The following is a 22,738-nucleotide window of genomic DNA, read 5'->3' as shown; positions in this document are numbered from 1 at the left end:
AATTTGTCAAAAGGATAATCACAAGCATAAGTAGAGTTCTTGCATTCCATTTACTCTAACCTTAGATCACCCAAAGAAGCTTAGGCAAGTTATCATACAACACAAAAAAGTAACCTTTGTCATATACTCTGAAATCAGTTTGCACTTCATTTCCATGTCAAGCGCACTGCAAGGTTGAACCTTCACCAAATTGATTCAAGGTCACAAGGGGAGAACAATGAAACAAATAGGTGAAACAACTCGAAACTTTTTAATTGGGTGTCTGTCTGCCTGAGAGTCTGATTGAGATGAACTGGAAGTCTGGAACAGCAAATAAAATTTAATAGAGAATAAAAGAAAATTTAATCAAGGGGCAGGAACAGCATAAACAAAATTAAAATGGAGAAAGCAGTGGACTTGAGAGACAAACAAAAAACAGAGAGATGGAGAGAAGAGATTTGACTTGTGTTGAAGAAAAGAAGAGAGGGGCAAAAGAGCAGAGGAAGAAGATTGATTGATTGAGAAAAGGAAAAGGAGAAACAAAGGGGTGAGGAGGACGTCTGGACTCTGGAGATTGGAGTGGGTAAGAGTTGGTGGAGCAGTTCCTGATTTCCAGTGAAGAGTCTGAAGACCACGACACACGTGAATTGATGTAAGAAATAAAACAATCAAAGGATGAAGACATGCATGAACACCATCTACAGTACAAAAATGTAGCGAGCGAAAACGGTAAAGCAAGCTTAAACAATGTACGAAGCAAAAATACTAAAGAAAGCATGAAGATTCTGAAGAATGCATGTTGGGGAAAATAAGTAAAGTATGAAATGACCAGGAAGGAGGCAAGAAATAGCCGGCAACTAATGCAGCCAGAAGGAGGAAAAAGCCAACCAAAACAAAGAAACAAGCATCTGACCTGCAACCAAATTCCTGCCATAACACATAACAGAAGATCAGCTCCATAGCAGCGTCCTCGGAAGAACGAGAATGCCAGAAAATCCCAAGTACAAGGACATCAAATAAAGCTGTAGAAGAGGAAATGACAAGCACAGAAAGATGAGATATTGGAAAGAAAACAAAGAGGCGGGAAAGCCTTTTTTTTTGTTTTAAAATGAGCTCACCACAATAGCAACGGCATACATGGATCAGCATTCATCAGCACGGGAACAGGGGAAAAAGGAACAAAGTCAGCGAATAAAATAGCAAATGCTGCCACAGGTGATAAGGAGAAGCAGTAAACAGCATATAAAACGAAAAGCGAAAAACTGGTGGAGATAATTACCCTGAAGCTGGTCAATAGAAATGAAAGCTCCAAAAGAACAGAGAACGAAGCAGAGGGATAAAGAGCAAACCAACCTTATAGCTGAAACAACAGAACGAAAGAGGGAAAATGATCACCGGATGCATAAACCAACCACAAAGCATGATAGCATCTGCAAAATCCAGGACAGAAAGTATGGAGCAGCTTCCAAAGACGTACGGAGGACAACGTTCGAAAGTATAAGAGGCAAAGAAGGGACGCATGGCTGAAAAGTTACACAGTGACAAAGCATTGTTTTGACATCTATAACCCAACAACAGCTAAACTAAGTCAACCCACAAAAAGAAAGTAAATAAACATGTAAGACAAGGGTAAATAGGTAAAACAGAAGTTGTCACATTGACCCAAATACACACTCTAACCTCACCAAAAACCTGACATTAGGTAAAATGGGAAGCAGAGTATTACTATCAGCACTACAAGCCTAACACTATTATTATTATTATTATTATGACCACTATGAGTCCGGTCTTGGGTTCCATTGAAGGAGTTAATTTTTTTCAGCCAGGGCTCGGTGGCTCACAAACACAATCCACAGGCCAACAATCATGGAGAACGACCACTTTTCAGCAAATCATCAAATGACATGTCAGCAAACAAAACACACCATCGGACAACTTCCTAAGCACTTAGTCTATATATGGTTGAAGAGTTGACTTGAGTCTTGAAAGATAGGTTTGAGAGAAAGTTTCATAGTTGAGATTTATGAGTTGTTGTGAGCGAAAGGTTATTGATATTTATAATTGAGACTTGATATTTGTTATTGTTCGGTTTTGAATTAAATAAATTATTGACTATTTTTTCTCCTCCTTTTCCAATATATTTTTATATGTGATAAAATTGCTTTCCCTATGCACGTGATTTTTGTGTGCCAACATTTTTTAACTTCATTAAAATGTATATCCAAACATAATTTGTTAATGAAGGAAAAGCAAGGAAAGAAAGTAGGATCAATGGTAATTTTATCTTACCCGTTTTGTTTTCATGGGCAAAGAATATGGCAAAAAGTTACTCCCTCCGTCCCACTTTGATAGTCTTGTTTTCCTTTTTGGTCTGTCCCAAATTGTAGTCCACTTTCCCATTAAGAAATATAATGATCTTTCAAATTGTCTACAATACCCTTATTAAATATCTTGTTATTAATACATTGTTATTAAATACTAACCCATTACATTGAATACATTGAGCTTTTCCAATGCACTCTTCGTTATTAGCATAAGGGTATTTTAGGAAATTATTAATCTAAATTTATGTTTCCAACCAAATTAATTACACTTTCTTAATCTGTGTGAAAAAAAAATCAAGACTAAGTAAACGGGACGGAGGGAGTACAAAGTTTTAGATGGGTTTAAACATGGGACGATTTCAGAAACTTCTCCTCAGGTTTCTGAAAGGTTTTTGACTATTTTCACTGATCCCCCTCCCGCTTTTAAAAATTACATTAATCTTCCTTGAGGTTTACTATCTTATAATAGGGATAATTTCAGAAACCTCCCTTGAGATTTCTAATAATTTCACTGGAATCCCTTAAAGTTTAAAACATTGCACTTACCTCCCTTAATTTGATAGTTTTAATAACAAAACATTAACATAATATTGACTTGGTCAAATTTTATGTGAATACCTAACAATGTCCCTGTGTAATGGGTTTTAATTTACTTTTTCATACAATTATAAGATTATCTTGTATAATTATAAGGACAAAATACCAAAATTTTCATGTTCATAACTTCTATTTGATAAACAACTATAATAATAATAATAATAATAATAATAATAATAATAATAATAATAATAATAATAATTTTATTACTATGATATAATACTTTTGATGGTATTTTATTATGGATTTAGATTTATAAGATAGAAAATAAAATGTTGAAATAATTCATTTAGAATTTATAAATTTTTGAGGAGTGAGATCATCATAATTTAGTAGTGATTTTTGGGCCATTTCTTTTTGATGTGTTGTTAATTTTAATGCCAAAAAAATAGAAAACAAAGATCAACAAAAACATTGGATTGCATAGAAAGTTAACTGATAAAAAATTTACTAGTTTGACATTTGGTTACAATAGAAACTATAAGTAATAGTAGTGTTAATTCTACAGTTTTATTGGAAAAAATGTTTTAAAAATGAATAAGAAGGAAAAAGTATGAAAAATATAATTTTTAAAAGTCATTTTAAATATAAACATACCAAACAAGGGAATTTCATTAAAATATTTAAGGGTAGTATTGTCATTTTAAATGATGAGAGAGATATGTATAATTTTTAAAACCCCGAGAGAGCTAAATGAAATTGTCAAAAACCTCAACGGAGGTTTTTGAAATTATCCCCTTAGAATATTTAGGTCCAATTAACAATTAAAAAATGATATTAGAACAGAGAAGATAATATGATTTCACCATTATCACTCATTTACTAAATTGTTTAATTAATCTAATATTTGCCCAAATACTAAAGAAAATATTAGAATTTGTTGTTATCATCAGTAATTAAATCACATATGGTATCAAAAATAGTGTATCATTTTATATATTTTACTTATTGTAAGATCTCAATTGCACATTTCAGTTATAAAATCCATTATCATACATGATTAACAACAAATAATGAAAAAAAAATTTGCAACCAAAATATTATAAAGTGCAAGTTTTAATACCATAAAAATATCAGCAACTAACTTTAATATGTTGACAAGAATATTTATGATGTTAAAGTTTGTTCTCTATAATATTTTAGTTGCAAATTTTTTTATTATTTATTATTGATCATATGTAACAATTGGTATGTAATTAAAAAGAGTAATTTGGATCTTGTATTAAGTGAAAAATATAAAATGATATACTATTTTTTGATGTTATATGTGATTTGATCCTTAATGATAAACATCAAATTTTAGTATTTTTCTTTAATGTGTGGGTTGGTATTAAATTAATTAAATGATGTAGTAGATGAGGGGCAAGAATAGAATCATATTATTTTCGCTATTTTAATATCACTTTTTAATTATTGATTGGTGCTAAATGCTACAATATAATTAATCTCAACAAATGTTATTGTAATTTTTGAAACTCAGAGGTTTCTGAAATTATTCCTAAAAACCTCGGGGGAGGTATCTGAAATTATCCCTAAAAACAAACATTACAGAGGAAATTACAAATTGCACCAAACTTTGAGGGCCTTAAAGTAATTGACCCCATTTCTGAAGTAATCTGCCTTCTCTGCTCATTAATTTGCAGGTGTTCTCCGGCTCCATCGGTCTCTCTCTAATACACGTCACTAACTATTTTCAGCGAGAGGTTAAAAATGGTAATTAATTGTAGTTAAATTAAGCAATCCAAAATTAGAGCCGGATTCTATTTCTACGGAATGTTAGATAGAATAGGGAAAGAATTGCCGTGCAAACTTGAGAGTGCCATTTATCACCTGAGGATTAAAGGGTTCCGCTGCAAACTAGAAAGTTAGTAAAATTTTGATCACCTGAAGATTAACAGATCATTGATTTTATTTCAAGATTTTTTGACCCTTTTCAGTTTATTCATTTTTCTGATCAGTTTTAACTTGTGTTTTGCAGCCCAGCTGAATATTGAAAGATGTCCATCAATGCAGATACAGATTCACCAGGTAATCTCTACTAAATGCAAGATTGATTGTATTCTCGATTCAGTTTCTTTAGAATTTTTAACAGGGAAGTTATAAACCAAGTGAAATGGTATAACTTGTACGTTTAAGGTATTTTGTTATCTTAAAATGTACCGCATTAGGCTTAAATCTTGCTTCAGGTGACACATGTCTCTTATTTTAATTGTCTACGGAACATAGCTGTTAAGAGTTAAAGATGCTAGAAGTATTTCTTTTCCTTGCTAAATATGCTAGGAAGCCAGTTCATGTTGTTCCGCAGACAAAAGTTTGAAAAGAGGAAATGCTGTTTTTAAAGTTGAAACCAGACCTAAGTTTCGGAGGAGATCTAAGATGTCCAGGCCCATAGCAGGATATAAGTGATAAGCCTGCCTTTTAAGTATGTAACAGAGACCATATCTTATAATCTTACTGTAATGATGCTGACTTGAATAATTTGCAACATATCAGAAAGAAATGAAGAATAATCTAATTCCAGAAGCCTAGGTGCAGAGTTTCTTTTTTTTTTTTTTTGGGTTGTCTCAAATGTGGTTATAATGCCTCAAGCTACAGTAAGAAGATTTAGTGATGCAGATGTTACTGCTCTAGCAGTTTGGAAGTATGTAACTAGCTTTTCTTGTCAGCTGTATCAAGCTTTTGTCTGGATTAGATGTATAGGATTTCAGAGTGTTGCATTGTTTTCTTTTTATTTTCTGTGGGAAGAGAGACTTGGAGAAAAGTTTTATATCTAAGCCTGTAATTATTCTCCCTGCAGGTATATTGAAACATCAGACTGGCAATGTTAAACATCAGATGAAGGGTGCAGCTACTACATTCCGTAATGAACATGATCCATTTGATTTTATGAGATTTTTATATGGTAGGTTTATGCTTTCTATGTTATTCTTGAATATCATTGTTGGGTGAAAAGAAATGTTAACATAGCATGGTTAACATAAGTTTTGTACCGATGAGCTTTACATCTTCAGACAAAAATTGCTAGAACCTTGTGCATTATGTTGCAAAGACATATTACTACAAAATCTGTTGCTATTTTCATTTATTAATAGCAAGTAGCTACATGCTTTGTATGTCCATATAGTTTTTCAATTCTTTAATTTTGTGGTTGGAATTCTTTTCTTTAGTTTTGGGAAGCAAGTTTTCGGTGGGAATATAAAGGACAACTCAACAATGGAAAGCTTGAAATGAGATTTGACAATAATATTATATAGCATAAAAGTGGCTTTTAATTGGTCTGGATTATGATTTTTGTGGGTTTATCAGCCCTATCTGTCTCCATGTAACCAGATAATTGTCTAATGGATGGTGTAAGTCCTTTTTTTTGGGGGGGGGGGGGGTAAAATAGTGCATGCATTAGTCTCACAATCCAAACCGCAGGGAATGGTTGTTTTAGGTTACATATACTGAAATGTCTTGTATATTGGTTCGTGAAAAACAAAACGACCTCTAAACAAAAGTATGTTGAAGTGAGTGCATGAAATTTGAAAGTAGTGTAGTCTGACTGAAGCTTATAGATGAGATGGCTGTGTGGAAATGTCTAAAATTGGGGTTCTTGCTTTGAATAATTGAATTACTACCACATGTTTTAACTTTAGGTCGATGCCAAAGATTGTACAAGTATTAACAAAGTTCAGGAACTTGACAAATGGAACTGTTAGTTCTGCTTGCATTGCTTGGCATCATACTAAAATATTGGTAACTGGCAGTCCTATCATATAGCACTACAATTTATCTGTATAAATGACTGGCATATTCTAGATAGAAATGTGTTACCCTTTCATTGGAAAAGTTGTTTTATATATATTGGTAGTTTTGTCCAATCTACAACCCTTTGCAGTATTCCATTGTATGGTTTTGCAGAGGGTGCTGTAGCTGGAGCCACAGCTGGTGTTGTCGTTGAATCTGTTCTGTACCCAATTGACACCATCAAAACAAGACTTCAAGCAGGTTTATTTTGTTAACACATTTTGTTGTAGTCTTGTAGATTAAAAACTAGCTGATTAAAAAGGATCAGATGACAGTTCCACCTGTTGTTTGGTGAAGCTTTACATTGACATATTTCTTCTTGTGAACTGAGGTGATCTGTTTAGCTTTTCATTGTTTTATGGTAGGCAGTTCATGGTGGAGGAAAGATCATATTAAGGGGTCTTTACTCCGGATTGGCTGGAAATCTTGTTGGGGTCTTACCGTAAGTACTTATAACTGCAACTGCTGTTTTTCTTGTGCTCTACGAGAAACAGATAGATGATAATGTCATACAATGCAGTCTAAAGTTGATTTGAGCAACCTTGATTATGTAGATTGGGTATAGAGGCTGCAATTATATTGAAGATAACTTCTTCCTGTAGATATGGCCATAATTTGATTTACTAGTTTTCTATGTGTTCTGGGAGAAGTGATGGGACATTTATATTCTTTTCCTAAGAGATATATTATGACCTACACCTATTGTAGCTGGAGAGAGACAAAGAGCCCAAACTAGTGGCAGCATGTTCTTAATCAGAGAGTCTTCAACTTGGCCTTTAAACAAGAAAAACTTCTTTGTTGTGATCCATTAAATAGTTGTCTTAATTGACTGGATCACTTCAAGAATTGGCGCCACTTAGAAATTAGATAGTCATGGCTTTATGCACAGCAGGACATTAAGGGCGCATCTTAAGTGTTTCTTGTGGTACTTCTACATGAGCTTCTCCGGGAATGTATTTTTGAATACAATTGCTTATCATGAGACTAAGTCAGATAATAGGAAACCCATTTGCAGAGTGATGTAGATGGTTTCTTCTGGAATCTCTTGAGTCTTTTTAAGATAACAAGAAGCTTATACATAAGGGAAACTAGTGAAGCTTGTAAGGTTAATGGGTAAGCTTAAGGTATCATGCGGGCTGGATGTGTTTATGTGTAATCATTTAAGCAGTCTGCCTCTTTGAATACTGTGAAGCTCTTATGACATGCATTAAAAACTGTTCACCTGGTTTGGTATGATAAGACATACTAAATTTCGAAAATAATGTATGTGCTAAATTTCGAAAATAATGTATGTGCTTTGTTACTCTCCATGATTTACATGTTTGGAGGAAGCAAAATTAATATGTTATTTTTGTTGTCTTTAATTTTTGAGTCTGTGTTTTCTCCTTCTTTAGCTGCCTTTGCAAGTAATATGTGACCACAGAGGCATGAGAAAGTGGTAAATCGAGCCACAGGTTCCTTGGAAGGAGTCTAGAAGGAAGAAATATATAAAGTGGTTCTTAATGATAATTAAGAAACATTGCCTATGGTAGTCTGAAAATGGTTAACTGTGGTGCTTTCTGTTTAATATAGCCAAATTGAATTCTTGAATCCTGACATGGGAATCACTAACATTAGTTGTACAAAAAATTTAATAACTTGTTTATCTATTTATGGTGGCATTATCTGCATCTGCAAGGGAACCTGCATAATTTCTGATACCTGTGTTGTACTTTTACTTCTTGCATGAAGAAATTTGTTGAAGCTTTTTGGAGTTATAGTCTTTATGGGAATAACTTTAACTGCTTTTCATTGTTCTTAGCGAGAGTGCAGGACAAGTCTTGACAAATTTTCTAACATTTTGCAGGGCATCGGCAATATTTGTTGGTGTATATGAACCCACAAAGCAAATGCTTTTGAAGAGCTTCCCTGAAAGTCTCAGCGCCTTGGCTTATTTGGTTAGTTTTGAAACTATACAATATAAAAGTGCCATCTCTTTAATGGCGTATTACAGTTGCTGCTTCTTGCTAAATTGATTTAACTGCAAATTGTTACATTGATACAACAATGAAGAAATTAAGGAGTTATCTTCCAGTAGCAGATTCTACTCTTTGATTTAAATGCCTCCTGTAGTTCCTATTGGGATGGCTAATTTGTAATTCGAACTAATCATCTTCAAGATCATAATTAACTCCTGTCTCTTTACTTTTCTGCTAACTCCATTTTTTTTTTCCTGATCCAGGAAATCTAATTTTATATCTGCTCAAACTTTTTCATTATTGTTTAAATACGTTTTCATTTGGGGCAAAACTAAGTGTAGATAGCTGATAGGAGTTGTCTAGGAGCTTTAATTGTATTTCTATAGTGATGAAATGAGCTAAATCAAAACTTTCCTATGTCTTATTGACTGAGACAAAAAAGAAATAATTGTCTTCCATGTTTTAATTTGCCATGTTTAAAGATTTTGAATGCTTTTTCAGACAGCAGGTGCTGTGGGTGGGGTGGCATCTTCTATTGTTCGTGTTCCAACTGAGGTATTCAAAGTTGGTTATTCTGTTTTGTTTATGGGTGTTGTATGAAATCCTTATCTTTTATAACTACTTAGGTTGTTAAGCAAAGGATGCAGACCGGACAATTTTCATCTGCCCCCAATGCTGTGCACTGTATTGTAGCAAAGGAGGGCTTTAGAGGCCTCTATGCTGTACGCCATGCTCTTATCTTTCAGGGTCTAAATCTTTGTTTAAGGTGCTATAGGTTTTCCATCTTTTGAAAGTCTTTTACTGCACGTTTGCCTTCACCTTTATCTTTACTATTGCAGGGATTTGGATCCTTTCTGTTGCGAGACTTGCCTTTTGATGCTGTACAGTTCTGTATCTATGAGCAGCTTAGAATAGGTTATAAATTAGCGGTAAGAGATCCAAATAATTATTCTTTCATTTACTTAAGAGGCCTAATATTTTCCCGTGGAAATGAGATTTTATTTCCTACTTTGATGTAGCAGGCTTGGAAGCATCTCACAAAGTTATAAAATAGCCAAACTAGTCAACCTCTAACAAGATAAACTGAGCACATTCCCATATCTTTTGAAAAAATGAACACTATTGTTGTTCAACTGTGCCACCTGATATTTCCATCTTCTTTTTTCTGGTAATTGGTTGATCTCTGGAAAGATGGCTTGTTTAGTGTCACTTGAGTAGAAATCTATGGCTTATTTTGATAATGGATCATTAACAAGGACTAAATTTGTCATGACCATATAAAAGATTTATTGCCTTTGTTCTACAGCTTCTCAGCATCCACTCTACTTTTGAAGTATGGTTATTTATTGTTTTGCTAACTTTTTTGCAGGCTAGAAGAGATCTGAATGATCCTGAAACTGCAATGATTGGTGCTTTTGCTGGTAACTACAATCTTGCACGATTTTGTTTTTGAAATGCATAAGGGTTTCATCAATTAATATTTTCTAGTCTTCTGCAACGCTCAATAGTGGTCAGGTTGTGAAATTTTCCTGATTAGTATGGTTACATATATTAGCTGTAGAGTTTGACATTGTTATGTTTGTCACCGGTTGCTTTTCTGTTTAATCAATGCTTAAGAAATTGTAAGATACTGCAAAAGCAAGGTTTGAATGCTTATGAATGCTTAAGAGAGTTGACAAGACAATGCGAAATGAGAGGTCAATGCTGTTCTATCCCTTCCACATTGACAAGACGGTGAATTGACTTTCTTGGAAAAGGTATTGTAATGCTCAAACATAGCAACTGGAATGCACCTGCTAGTTGTCTCCTACCCGAAGCTGACTTAACATGGTAAATGTCGTTGAAGTTACCTTGAGATTTGTCCTAAAACAAAACTATTCTGTCTAAGTAAGATGACTACAACTTCTACATCTATGAGTACTAGTCTCTTCATATTACCAGTAAGGGACTGAATTTCATGTTTATACCTTCCTGAAAAATTAAATCAAAATTTAGGAATTATTCTGACAACTGCCCTTGGATTTAAACACTGTTCACAACACAACATTAAAGACTGAGTCAGACAGCTGAAATAATGTGACATATTCAAATTGAAATGGTTTGTACACCAGTGAAGTACAAACCACAATTAATTCTTTTGTGGTAAATGGCAAGTTGATGCACCTGCTCTTGTCTCAGATCTATCATGTCTTTGCTTGCACTTTTTAAACATCTCCTGATTAACCTTTCTAATGAAAATGAATTCATTAATAATAGACAATACCATGATCAAATTTTTTTTTCCCGATACGAATTCTATGGTCACTATATTATTGTTTGTGGTTGTGATTCCTACTTCTACTCAGAGTGCTTTGATTCCAAGCTCCTGTTAATGTGGTGGTCTCCATTGCTTCTCACAACTTCAATCCCTGCTTCCTGGTCTCCTTTTTTTTGTTTTTTTATAATCCACTCCATGTATGTCCATAGGTTCATCTTTATGAAAGCAGATGCACTCCATTTCACTAGCAGAACCGTCTAATTGCCTTTTCTGCAACTCTAGTTCTAGAACGGTGGGTGCATCATCAGAGGCATGTGGTTACATAGTTCAAATACAAGATACGTTCATAAGAACCCTTGAGAACCTTCCCCATTAACCTTTTTAGCATAACGCTCATTATACTTTTACCAAATTAAAAAGCTCAAGGATCCTTTTGTTAATCTAGTTGCTGATGCTGAACTACTGCACAGGAAATCTTGCCTAATTTGCACACCATGCTGATCCAGGTATTATGCAGTCTGCATCTGACTGCAAAATTGTGATCCTTTGGTGACTAGCAGTGAATTCATTTTTAGTCATCTTACTAATACCTTTCTCAATGTATTTGAATTTGTGAATTCTACTCGTGTGGCTCACTCAATATTAAAGAATGATTAACCATGGTTCCACTTCTTCCCCATGCATATCAGTGAAACTGAACATCCAATCTTATATGGGAATCTCTTGGATTTCTTTCTTGTTAATCAACAGGTGCAATAACTGGAGCTATAACAACTCCATTGGATGTCATAAAGACTAGGTTGATGGTTCAGGTGTGCTTTAATGATTGATGCTTATGCGTTAATCCTTCATTCTTTCTTAAATACATACACATGCTTGACCTTCAGTTGTTTGCCATCTTGTTAATTCTTCAGGGATCTGCAAAGCAGTATGAAGGCATCCTCCACTGTGTTGGTACTATTGTCAGAGAAGAAGGCACCTCCTCTCTTTTTAAGGTGTGTCTACATGTTACACATGATATACCCTGTATCCTTGATTCACAAAGACGATATTGTTAGCCAAGTTTATGTCTTTTACGTTTTCAGGATTCCTATTGATAACTCAAAAGGATATATTGATCTTTTTTGAACTAGTATTATACCTGATTAGTTTAATATGTTGATAGCCATAGAGGAAATACCATTTTCTTTCTTCTTCCCCTTCCAGTTATCTAAATTGAATTCAGTCCCAACTCAAATGAAACCTTGTTCCTTACCATTTGAGTCATGGAATGAATCCGCTTCTCTAATTTTCAATCACTTGGAACTAAAGATAATGTACTAATGGAAATTTATTGGACTTGTTAGTTATAGTCACCACTATTTTGTAGGAAAGTAGATGATTCTGGTCTCATCAACTTAAATGACGTGAGACCATTGTTTTGACTGTTATGCTGCAGGGGATAGGGCCGCGGGTGCTGTGGATAGGGATAGGTGGTTCAATATTCTTTGGTGTTCTTGAGAGGACGAAAAAGCTGCTCTCTAACAGTGGCCCAATTCACCCCAGTCCAGATTCTTTGAAGCAGGACTAACATAATGCTATCAGGTTTAATTAGTTTCATGAAATTAACTTCCAAAATGAGATTCGCGGGCATCATGTAAAAGATTTGTAGGAATTTGGTGGATTTTAGTGCAATATGAGTTCTGCCTCCTTTGGACCATGTTTCTATCAAGTAGCAGAGAACTGAGGGCCATGTGTCTCTTTATGGAAATTTTACATAATTTTATGAATATATTAAGGGAGTACAGAGAACATTAGTTGAATCTTTTGAATAGAGTATTATTTGAAATAATATTTTTTGTTATTGATACGATAGATTATCCTACACTAAGGGGGCGGGGAAGGATCTAAAGAGATCCAAGGATAACCCGGAGGGGATCGAATTACCACTAGATTAGCGTATCCATCTGGATTTTTTAAGCAGAGCCACTTTTTAATGTGGCAAATTGGTTGCCTCCCAAGTCCCACCCCACCAAGCTTTAATGCATTTTTTGTGATGTGATATATATAAGATAAAATAAAATTATTGAAAATATAAAAAGGTAAGTTGGAAAATACATGTATAATACAAGCGAAATATTATTTAGAAAAATATAATTATCCAAACAATACTTCAGGAAAAAAAGTGTTTGGATAGGAGATTATTTGGGATAATTTTTTTTAGAAAAATACTGTAACGCTTTTTTGATGTGATGTATGTAAGTTAAAAAAGTGATTGAAAAAATATATTGATGATATGTATAAATAATGTGAAAATAAGGTGCAATTCAAATGCACTATGGAAGTGTGCTGAGAGAGAGAGATATAGATTTAAAGAGGAGGAAAACATTGGAAGTGTACAAAGAGGCCGAGAATATAATATAATGAGTGAGTATCATCCAACACAAGAAAGGTTTTGACCAATAATTTTATGATTTATTCGTTTTACGAATTATATAAACCTAGACACTCAATTAGTGATTCTAATAGAACTATGTCGAGATGCTTAGTCGCCATTAAGGTCTTCCATTCATAGATTAGTATATTCTAACAAGTTGTGAGTGCTGACCTTAGAGTTTTTCGTTCCAAAAATTAGAGCATAAGAGTTGTGGTTATTTAGTGAGTTAATCGAGTAAGGCCACAAGATCGATCAAAAGTATTCAATTAGTGCAAATTAGGCCATAAATATGGTCCTAATTTGCCAAATTGATTGTGTGTTGAAAACGAGATCAAAACAGGATTAGGGAGAACTGTTGATCGCTGCAAGTTATCAAGTTGAAGGATTTGATTTGTTTAGCAGTCATAGACCGGAAATTTGACAAAGGGAGAGAGGAACAACTAGTGGAGGTAATTAAAATTTTTCAGCAATGATAATGGTGCAAAAAGAATTCACTAATGGTAAAAAGTTCAAAATTTTGCACACATTTAGCAGTGGCAATGAAATATTCAAGTGATCAAGAATAATGAAAACATATCTCAAAAAGTGTGGTTTAAGTGATGCTTTTGAATTAAGTTTTAAAATCGTTTGCCCAAAGAAGTTTGGAAAAGGATGTTAAGGTTATTTTTTAAAATTATGTGAAAATCAATAATTGAAGAGCTTTACAAAAGACTTAAAACTTAATTCAAAAGAGCATAATTAAGTTTAATTATGCTCTGTTTGGATTAACTGTATTTGGGGGTGTTTTTAAAAAATTTTATTATAGCAGAGTTTTTATAGTATATGTTGAGATATTTTTAGAATATATTTTGGAATATTTAAGAGTAACAGAGAGTTTTTAGAATATTTTTTAAACATTAAAAAAATTTGGACTACTTTTTAAAGTACATTTTAGAGTACTTTGTAAAAAATTTTATAGGATTTGAAAAACTAAATTGATGAGTCCAAACAAAGCAAAATTGTCATTTATATAATGATGGAATTTTCACATGAGTATGCTTACAAGTCAAAAATTGGTTTAGAGTGGAAGTTGGCAGGGAAAGAGAAAAAAGCATTTGTATTAGTCTTTTTGTCCTTGTTTTTCTTTCACAATCACAAATTCTTCATAATGCAGATCAAAATTGTCATTCTTATCAATATCTTCGTAAATGACTTCATCATCGATATACACGTCTGCATTGAGATTACTTTTCTAATTTTAAAACCAATTTTAGACCTGTAACCAGACCTATACGGAAATTCCATCGTGATATAAATGACATTTGATCTGAAAATTTGAGGTGCTCGAGATCAAGAAAAAGTATTTTGTAAAGCTCTTCAATTATTGGTTATCGCATGATTTTGAAAAATAATTTTGCCCTCCTTTTCCAAACTTCTTTGGACAAACAATTGTTGAAATTTATTTCAAGAATATCACGTAAACCACACTTATTTAGATATCTTTTTAGTATTCTTGACCGTTTGAATTTTTCACCACCACTAGAGGTCGTGGAAAATTAGTGACTTTTAGAGTGGGAAAAATCCACTTTTCCGCCGTAAACTTTGAATTAGGAACAAATTTCATCTCCAAACTTTTAGAAGCAGCACATTTAATACATGGATTAATAAATTCTGACCACATTTAGTCCAAAAATAGTAAATTGTTGAATTTGGACGAAGAAGGCTCGCACGCATGTCTAGTACACGGCTATTAAGTAAAAATAATTTTTTAGTCAAAATCAACGATCATGTGCCAAACATGTGATCTTTTTTGTCCAAATTAAACAAATTATTATTTTTGGACTAAATGTGATCAGAAATTATTAATTTATATATTAAATATGCTGTACCTAAAAATTTGTAGATGAAATGTGTCTCTAGTCAAAGTTTAGAAATGAAAAATGGATTTTTTCCCTTTTAGAGCGGAAGGCAATGTGGCAATAATTTGTAGCATAAGGATGTAAAATGCCAAAGATGACAAGTGTGAATGTAGAGAAGGCCTTAAAGTGGAAAGTGAAATTTGTCTAAAATCTTGTAGTAATTGACAATTGTAACATTTACATTCCCATTTCTTTTACTTTATTTTGCTCAACCTAGGTACATTCCACCGGTAGTCTAGCTCCTGTGGAGGAGGAGAATCTCCAATACCCACAAAAACCCAAATTTCGACCAATCAAGACTATCCATCTCAGCTACATTTACACTCATATCTCCACCCTATCCACTCTCTACCACTAGTCTCCTTGCTCCAAAATCTAAAAACCATCCCTCTCCACACGCCTTCTTCTCAATCTCCTATACTCTCATTCCTACCATACTCTTCTTCTCTTGCAAATTTTATTTTCATCTCACAAAAACTTAACAAAAAATCCAGCAAAATGTCTCTCACAATTCCCACAAATCTTTCTACAGCCATTGCTACACCAAAGCTGAATTCCCAGTTCAACACAAAGCCCAGAGCTGCAACAATTGTATGCTCAGCTAATTCTCCCAACCAAAGCACATCAACCTCAGAGCAACCTTCACCACCATCACTCAAGGCATTTTCTGCAGCTCTTGCACTTTCTTCCATTCTTTTATCGGCCCCGGTGATGCCCGCCTCGGCCGACATCGCTGGCCTCACACCATGCAAGGAGTCCAAGCAATTTGCCAAGCGCGAGAAGCAAGAAATCAAGAAACTTGAGTCATCCCTGAAGCTTTATGCCCCTGATAGTGCTCCTGCTCTTGCTATTAAGGCCACTATCGAGAAGACCAAGCGCAGGTTAGTATTGCCTGCAATTTTTTTTCATTTCTTTTCACCCGTGAGCAGACCTGCAGGAAGAGTTGAAAACTGTGTTCTGAAATGTTGATTGGGTTTGCAGGTTTGATAATTATGGAAAGCAAGGGCTGTTGTGCGGATCGGATGGATTGCCTCACTTGATTGTGAGTGGAGACCAAAGACACTGGGGTGAATTTATCACCCCAGGGATTTTGTTCCTGTACATTGCTGGATGGATTGGGTGGGTAGGCAGGAGCTACTTGATTGCCATCAGGGATGAAAAGAAACCAACAGAGAAGGAGATCATCATTGATGTCCCCTTGGCCTCGAGACTCGTGTGGAGAGGATTCATCTGGCCCGTCGCCGCCTACAGAGCGTTCGTGACTGGAGATCTCATTGACCCTACTGTCTAAATCCATTATCAGGTTATTAACCTACCCTTTTCTTTTAACCATTTTTACTATTAAAAACAGAAATTACTCAGCCCTTTGTGGAAATTTGACCAGTTGTATCAACAAGAAGTTTGAAATCACAATATGTTTCAACCATGAACAAGTTCACAGGATCTTGATGATGTTGGTTGCTAAGCTTGCTACTAGAAATGAGTTTCTTAGTTATCAATCCTTCTGTAAGAATAACTAAGCTGACTACTAGAAATGCAATGAAAAAAATGTCACTCATTTTTGTGGTTATGACTTTTATCAAGTGCGTTATTTGGCTGTTCTTGTATAGTTGAGGTACAGACATGGAACCCCAGGGACCGAAGATGAAGTGAAAGGCTTGAATTTTGGATCTTGCTCAGGAAAAAAAAAAAAAACAGATGATGGAAAAATTCTTGTATCTGGAAGTTGTAAACTCAAATGTATCTATTCGTTTCTTTGGAGTGACACCAACCAATGGAAGATGCTTAATTTTCTTTTGGGTGATCAATCAATTCTGAGTAATGCATGTCCAGTATTTCATTTTTTTCACTTTTTTGTTTCATTTGTTTCCCTTTTAACTCCTTTTCCCTGATTGTGATGTGATGATGAAGACATCAGAGACTAATGGGGGGAAATTTACGTCGGATTCTCAACTAAACTGAAGCAATTAACCAACAGATGTCTAGAAATTGTACATAGAAGAAGAACATATTCTATAATGCAAGATATACATGCCAGTAAAATGGATCAGTAGTATTCATTGCTGTACATGCAAGGCATATGGGATTCACTGGGATGAATATAAGCCAACCCTTCAGCAACATCATCAGCAAAATTTCCCATCAATTTAGACAGTGAACTGAATCTTTAGACACTCGCAGCAGCACTAACCTGCATAACTTTGAATGTTTTCCTCCTCTATATGTGTGTTTGTCATGTGTCAGATGGTGGGAAAAAAAATAATGTCAGCCAATTGAAAGCAATTTGCTATAGATAAGATGCAACTGAAAACATGTATTTTTTTTTAAAATATATATTTCTATTGCAAATCTTCCTATCCAAACAAACTCATATATCTCTTCAAAAGATAAATGCATTTAATTACCATTTGGATTGGTTATTTTTGCAAAAACAAGTTTTTCAAATACAATGTTACAGTAATACACAATAACTCAAAAAAACATCTCATCTATATAATATATCAAATATTTCAAAAAAAAATTTATAGTAAAAATTTTTCATATACATTGTTACAGTAAAATTTTTCAAAAACACTCCAAAAAACAGATAATCCAAACGGAGAGGACCTAGGTCTCTAAGGGCCAGTACATCAATCGCTAACATGTCGGGCTCTAATTTATTTTGGTCCTTGCAATGCTCGTACAAGTTAAAGGTTGTTTGTGCAACTTTTTAGAGTTATTTGTGCAAGTTTAAGATACTTTGTGCAGTGCCAGTGGTGGCAAATAATTGATTGAAAAGTTAACCACACACTACTAGAAATTGTATAAAATTTGAAAAATTAAGTCATTATACTCAGGAAAAACAGGGCAACACAAATTAAGGAATCATAATAAAACTAATAGAAAATCATATGTATGAATATATTCATATGAGAGAACAAATGGTCTTGGAGGTTTTGGTCAATCTTTACCAGATAAACTCTTGCAGTTTAGGTAGGAACAAGACTCAGCATTGTTTAAACTATCATCTTCAATATCACAAATAGGAAGGTCATCCAATTTGTTGAGTTCACTTTTAACCTAATACCATGATTGTCCACAATTTGTTAACAATACAAATTTTTAGAATTAACCGTTATTCCTTCTGCGAATTAAACTGGACAAACTGTCACCTTTGGCAAAATCATTATTGCCTTCAAAGTCCAAACTTTGCAAAATGTTTTAGATTTCATTGCAAAATATACCTCTTAATTAAAAAAAAAAAAATTCTTCCTTGATCCCATCATCCAAATCAAGGGAGAAACATTTTGGGTTTCTCTCAAAGTTTATCAGTAGATGACAAATTAGCCAAGAAAACTGCCTAATAAATACCTAAAATATGAAAAATGGGCGCTAACATGGTAGCAAATGAACGGCCAAAACTTCACTAGGAAAGTCCTTCAATTTTATTTTCTTTCATCCAAAATTCTCTGCCTCATATACATTTCTTGTCACAAAAGTTGCACATACTCACAACCACATATAACAAGAAAAAGTTAGTAAGCAAAGTTGCTCATTTACCAAAAAAGAATAAATAAATAAGGTTGCTTGGCAAATTATCCTTCCTCCTCATCAATTTTCTTCCAATACCACTTTCACTAGCCCTTCGTTATCTTAAAAAATATATAGACAATGCCTAATCTTTAAACGTGAGATGTATATTGTTGAATTTGCAAATAAAAATTTAGTCTAGTGATGTGCATAAGTTTGCTTGTCCTTTTCGATCCTTTTCTTTAGAAAGAAAATTAATTATTTTAGACAAAGTCTACGGCAATTTCTTTTAAAATTTCTTTTTCTTTCTTTTTTTAAGCCATAAAGAGTAGAGATTCAAGAAATGAGAAAGAAAAAGTTCTAAAATAAGTTTAACAACAAAAAAAAAAGGAAAGTAACAAAAACATACGCCATCATTTAATTAAATTATGCTCTGTTTGGATTGTAAATTATTTGATATATTTTTACTGTAACACTTTTTGTGATGTAATGCATGTGAGATAAAAAGGTAATTGGGAAGATAAAAAGGTGTATTGAAAATTGTAATGATGATATAAGCAAATAAATTTTGGCTAATAATTCTCTATCCAAACAAATAGTATGATCTGTTTTCCCTTCACCATCACCCCCTTCTTGCACACCACCTTTTCCTCCTCCTCCTACCCTTTTCGCCAATGCCCCTCTACCATGCCTCACTCATTTTTCCTCATACATTTCCCTTTTAAGTTCTATCTTCCCACCTTGCAATACTCCTCCCACCTCCTCTCCCACTCAAGAAGGGGGAAAAGAATGGATGTAAGGGGATCAAGTGAGAAGTGGGGAGAAAAAGTAGGAAAGAAGTGGGCGGAATGCCACGGAAAGGCATTCAATTTATTTAGATTGAAGATTTTGTGCATAAAAAAATCATTTACAATAATGCTTTTATAATATATTGTATCTGAAGAAAAAACAATTTAAAATAATAAAATGGTGATGTAATAATAATTTAGAAAATCTCCAATGTGACAGTCCCACATCTCCCTAAGGTGAATCAAATTATTCGGCGGACCGCCTGTCCAACTCTCGTCGGGACTCACTCACTCACTACAGTCCTCAAATAAATTGCAATATAAATCTCAAATATACATCAAATGTTCCACAAATTTACATACACTACAAACTAAAATCTCAAGAGATACAAGCAATACTAATTTTTCGAATAAGACAAAGGTCCTCAATTTTCACATAAGTACAAGTACAAGTACAATCGCAGTCTCAAATATTACACAAGATAAGACTATAACTCAAACTGTACAGTAGATCATCCAACCATTCACACAGAGAACTTTAATACAAATGCTTCATTCACCTCGAGCCCTGTGGAGGGGAATAAAATATTTTGAGGTGAGCTAGAAACTCAGCGAGTAACCATTAAAATCAGTAATCAAATCAGTTTCACAATAGTTAATTTCAATGATGTCATGATTCAGTAATCAAATGTACATTTATTGCTCTCGTGAGCCAGTGAAATCATTGTACTTAAACACCCAATACTCAAATCGATCAGTTAACAGTGAAACAGTGATAGGGAGTCATTAGTGCTCCAGATGAACAATAAATAGTGGTGGAGACGTTGGTTCTAAGTACAAGACTTCCCAAAAACTCATTGAAACCAAATCATGTCATGAACTCACATGCAAGCATACATGATATGCAATCGAGTAAACAATGCAAGAAACGGTTCATAAGTAGATTTGGAAACAGTTTGGGGTCACTCACAAATCACGGCTCATAATCCTCTTCCATTATAGACAATTTCGTGAATCGAACTCAAGCCCTTCGACTCAAATTCAAAGCAACCAAACACTCTCAAAGATCAAACAGCATTTCCCCTTAAATTCTTCATTTCCATCCTACAATAACAACATCAAATTACATCTTACCAACCGCAATTGCACATACGGTTCGTAAATAATAAAACACATCCAATTAGGGCCACAAAACCCTTCAATCAAAGCCAATTAGAAGCTTAAGAGCCAACCATAAGAAAATCCCCAAATTAAACCCTAAAATCGGAATTTCTGCACAAACCAGAAATTTTCCGCAAACAATCATATCCAACGTATACAAGCTCCATTTTACTCCATAACAAGCTATCATTCCATGACCAACATACCATAATCATATAAAATCAGAAAATTTCTCAATAAATTAGAAATTGGTCCAACTCTACTTAAAATCATGAAATCATCCACAATACAACATATTTAACCACTATAAACCACTAATATACCATTATTAAAACAAAAAGGGAACTTTCTTAGCAACTCACCTTACAACTCAAGAAAGATAGCACCTTAAAGCTTCGCTTTCAAAAATCAATCCATCAAAAGCTTTAAACCTCTATAGTACACACTTGTATTGAGTAATTTGTAATTCCACTGGTTAAAACTCAAGATTTGAACAAAATTTGAAGATAGAAAATGAAGAGCTTTCTTCGTTTCTCTCAAGTTAGCCGGTCAAGCAAGGAGCAAAATGAAGATATTTTGGGCCAAAAGTAGGATAAGAATGGAGGAAACAGCCGGTCAAAGCTGGTGACCGATTGTGACACGTCACAATCCGGTCGGATTCAAGGCAGAGGAGAAATCAATTTTTTTTTCAAAACCCTCAAGCAATCCGACCAACAATCCGGCCAAGAACTGGCCGGATTTGCAGCTGGATTTGATTCAGAACCTTTCCACCAAAAGTTTTGCTTTCCAAGTTCAAACGTTGCGCTACTCCGCTCTTCCGACAAAGATATATATAGATATATATAATCTCACACAATTACACTTGATATACACAATCACACGTTCATCTATATAGAATGAAAATCTTTCTTCTTTCGGGGCGTCACATACAAAAAAAAATTTCCGAGAAGGTTTTTGTCCAGACATTGTATTATGCTATAGAATAAATTGTAGAATTCATAATGTACTTAATTTTGAATAATTTTTGAATTTTTAAAGTGAAATCTCAACAATGTATGTATTTTTTTTATGTGAACTCCACGTGCTAAGATTTAGTAATTTTATTTTGAAAGATAAATTAAAAGATTTGTAAGTGTACTTATTAATGCATTTAAATTATATATAACTTATCATGTTATTACATGTATTCAAATCTACCATACATTTTTTATAAGAGAATTAATAATAGTTCCCTATTTATTTCCTTTGATTACTCGAACTGATGTAAAATGTTTTACCAATTGGGTTACATTTTCTTGTCAATTAATAAAAACAAAAAAAATTATTGCACCCTTACATTTGTGTTTGGATTGTAATTTAAAAAAAAATTATATTTTACGTAAATATATTTTTTAATTATTTTTTTATTTCATATATTTCAAATTATTATAATAATTTTTTAATAAAAAATTCAAAAAAATGTAATCCATACAATCAATCCATCACCAATGCCTTCTTGGCCAAATCCAACACAATCAACTTTACGATGTCAAATCAGATGAATTATTACTACTAGTTAGTATTTTAAGTCCTAATTTTAACATCTAAAAAAAAAGGTCCTAATTTTAAAATACTCCAAATTACAACAGTCAAATCAAATCTTGTCCCATTCAAAATCTGCTATCAGTCATGTCACTTCACTTCCAGTGAATTAACATCGAGGACACAAGGAATTCCCGCCAATGCCCATGGATTAACATCGGATTTCAAACCCAATATTTAGCCAAAATGCATGTTTCACGCAGAATCCGCAAGGCATCATACACAAAATGCTGCCTTGTTTGGATCATGGGTCTTCGCGGAAAAATTGTTACGTGTTTTTGTAAATAAAATTTTAATTATTTTTTAATTTATGTATATTAAATTATTATAATATATATTTTTAATAAAATTTCTAAAAGTATCAATTCGAAGAATAGGCTTATTGTTTGTTAAGGAAAATTATTTTACGTTTTTTGTGAGTATATTCTTGTTTGAATTGTACTTTTTTTAATAAAAAATTTCTATATTTTTTATAAACAT

At 33.6% G+C, this 22,738-nt stretch overlaps 2 protein-coding genes and 1 long non-coding RNA gene across 6 annotated transcripts; 2 read left to right on the top strand and 1 right to left on the bottom strand.

Moving 5' to 3' along the window:
- Positions 1 to 4,509: 4,509 nt before the first annotated feature.
- Positions 4,510 to 12,706, top strand: LOC113709135 (S-adenosylmethionine carrier 1, chloroplastic/mitochondrial-like). Of its 3 annotated transcripts, none has more exons than XM_072064975.1 (13): positions 4,510 to 4,764; positions 4,879 to 4,928; positions 5,698 to 5,802; positions 6,804 to 6,890; positions 7,059 to 7,131; positions 8,536 to 8,626; positions 9,149 to 9,202; positions 9,274 to 9,369; positions 9,487 to 9,576; positions 10,017 to 10,068; positions 11,655 to 11,716; positions 11,819 to 11,899; positions 12,343 to 12,706. In XM_072064975.1, the coding sequence occupies exons 2-13, from the start codon at positions 4,898 to 4,900 to the stop codon at positions 12,472 to 12,474; spliced, it is 954 nt and encodes a 317-aa protein (XP_071921076.1). In that variant the 5' UTR covers positions 4,510 to 4,764; positions 4,879 to 4,897; the 3' UTR covers positions 12,475 to 12,706. The 3 variants fall into 3 exon arrangements, with proteins under 3 accessions (XP_071921076.1, XP_071921078.1, XP_071921077.1); XM_072064976.1 differs by having other exon boundaries at positions 4,540 to 4,613; XM_072064977.1 differs by lacking the exon at positions 9,274 to 9,369.
- A 2,863-nt stretch (positions 12,707 to 15,569) lies between these two features.
- Positions 15,570 to 17,026, top strand: LOC113708798 (photosystem I reaction center subunit III, chloroplastic-like). 2 transcript variants are annotated; one of them, XM_072064970.1, is made up of 3 exons: positions 15,570 to 16,099; positions 16,200 to 16,521; positions 16,829 to 17,026. In XM_072064970.1, exons 1-2 carry the CDS (start codon positions 15,717 to 15,719, stop codon positions 16,507 to 16,509), a joined length of 693 nt encoding a protein of 230 aa, XP_071921071.1. In that variant the 5' UTR covers positions 15,570 to 15,716; the 3' UTR covers positions 16,510 to 16,521; positions 16,829 to 17,026. The 2 variants fall into 2 exon arrangements, with proteins under 2 accessions (XP_071921071.1, XP_071921072.1); XM_072064971.1 differs by having other exon boundaries at positions 15,608 to 16,099; positions 16,840 to 17,026.
- Positions 17,027 to 19,804: 2,778 nt separating this feature from the next.
- LOC140014427 (uncharacterized) lies at positions 19,805 to 21,462 on the bottom strand. The gene is made up of 3 exons (XR_011821188.1): positions 21,040 to 21,462; positions 20,487 to 20,620; positions 19,805 to 20,084 (listed from the first exon to the last, which is right to left on the bottom strand). It is a non-coding gene; the product is annotated as an uncharacterized lncRNA (long non-coding RNA).
- Between the last annotated feature and the right edge of the window lie 1,276 nt (positions 21,463 to 22,738).

The sequence above is a fragment of the Coffea arabica genome, chromosome 9c (assembly GCF_036785885.1).
Source record: "Coffea arabica cultivar ET-39 chromosome 9c, Coffea Arabica ET-39 HiFi, whole genome shotgun sequence".
NCBI classification, from domain to species: Eukaryota; Viridiplantae; Streptophyta; class Magnoliopsida; order Gentianales; family Rubiaceae; genus Coffea; species Coffea arabica.
Note: the sequence above shows the minus strand (reverse complement) of the source record. Positions and strands in the feature narration are given on the sequence as shown.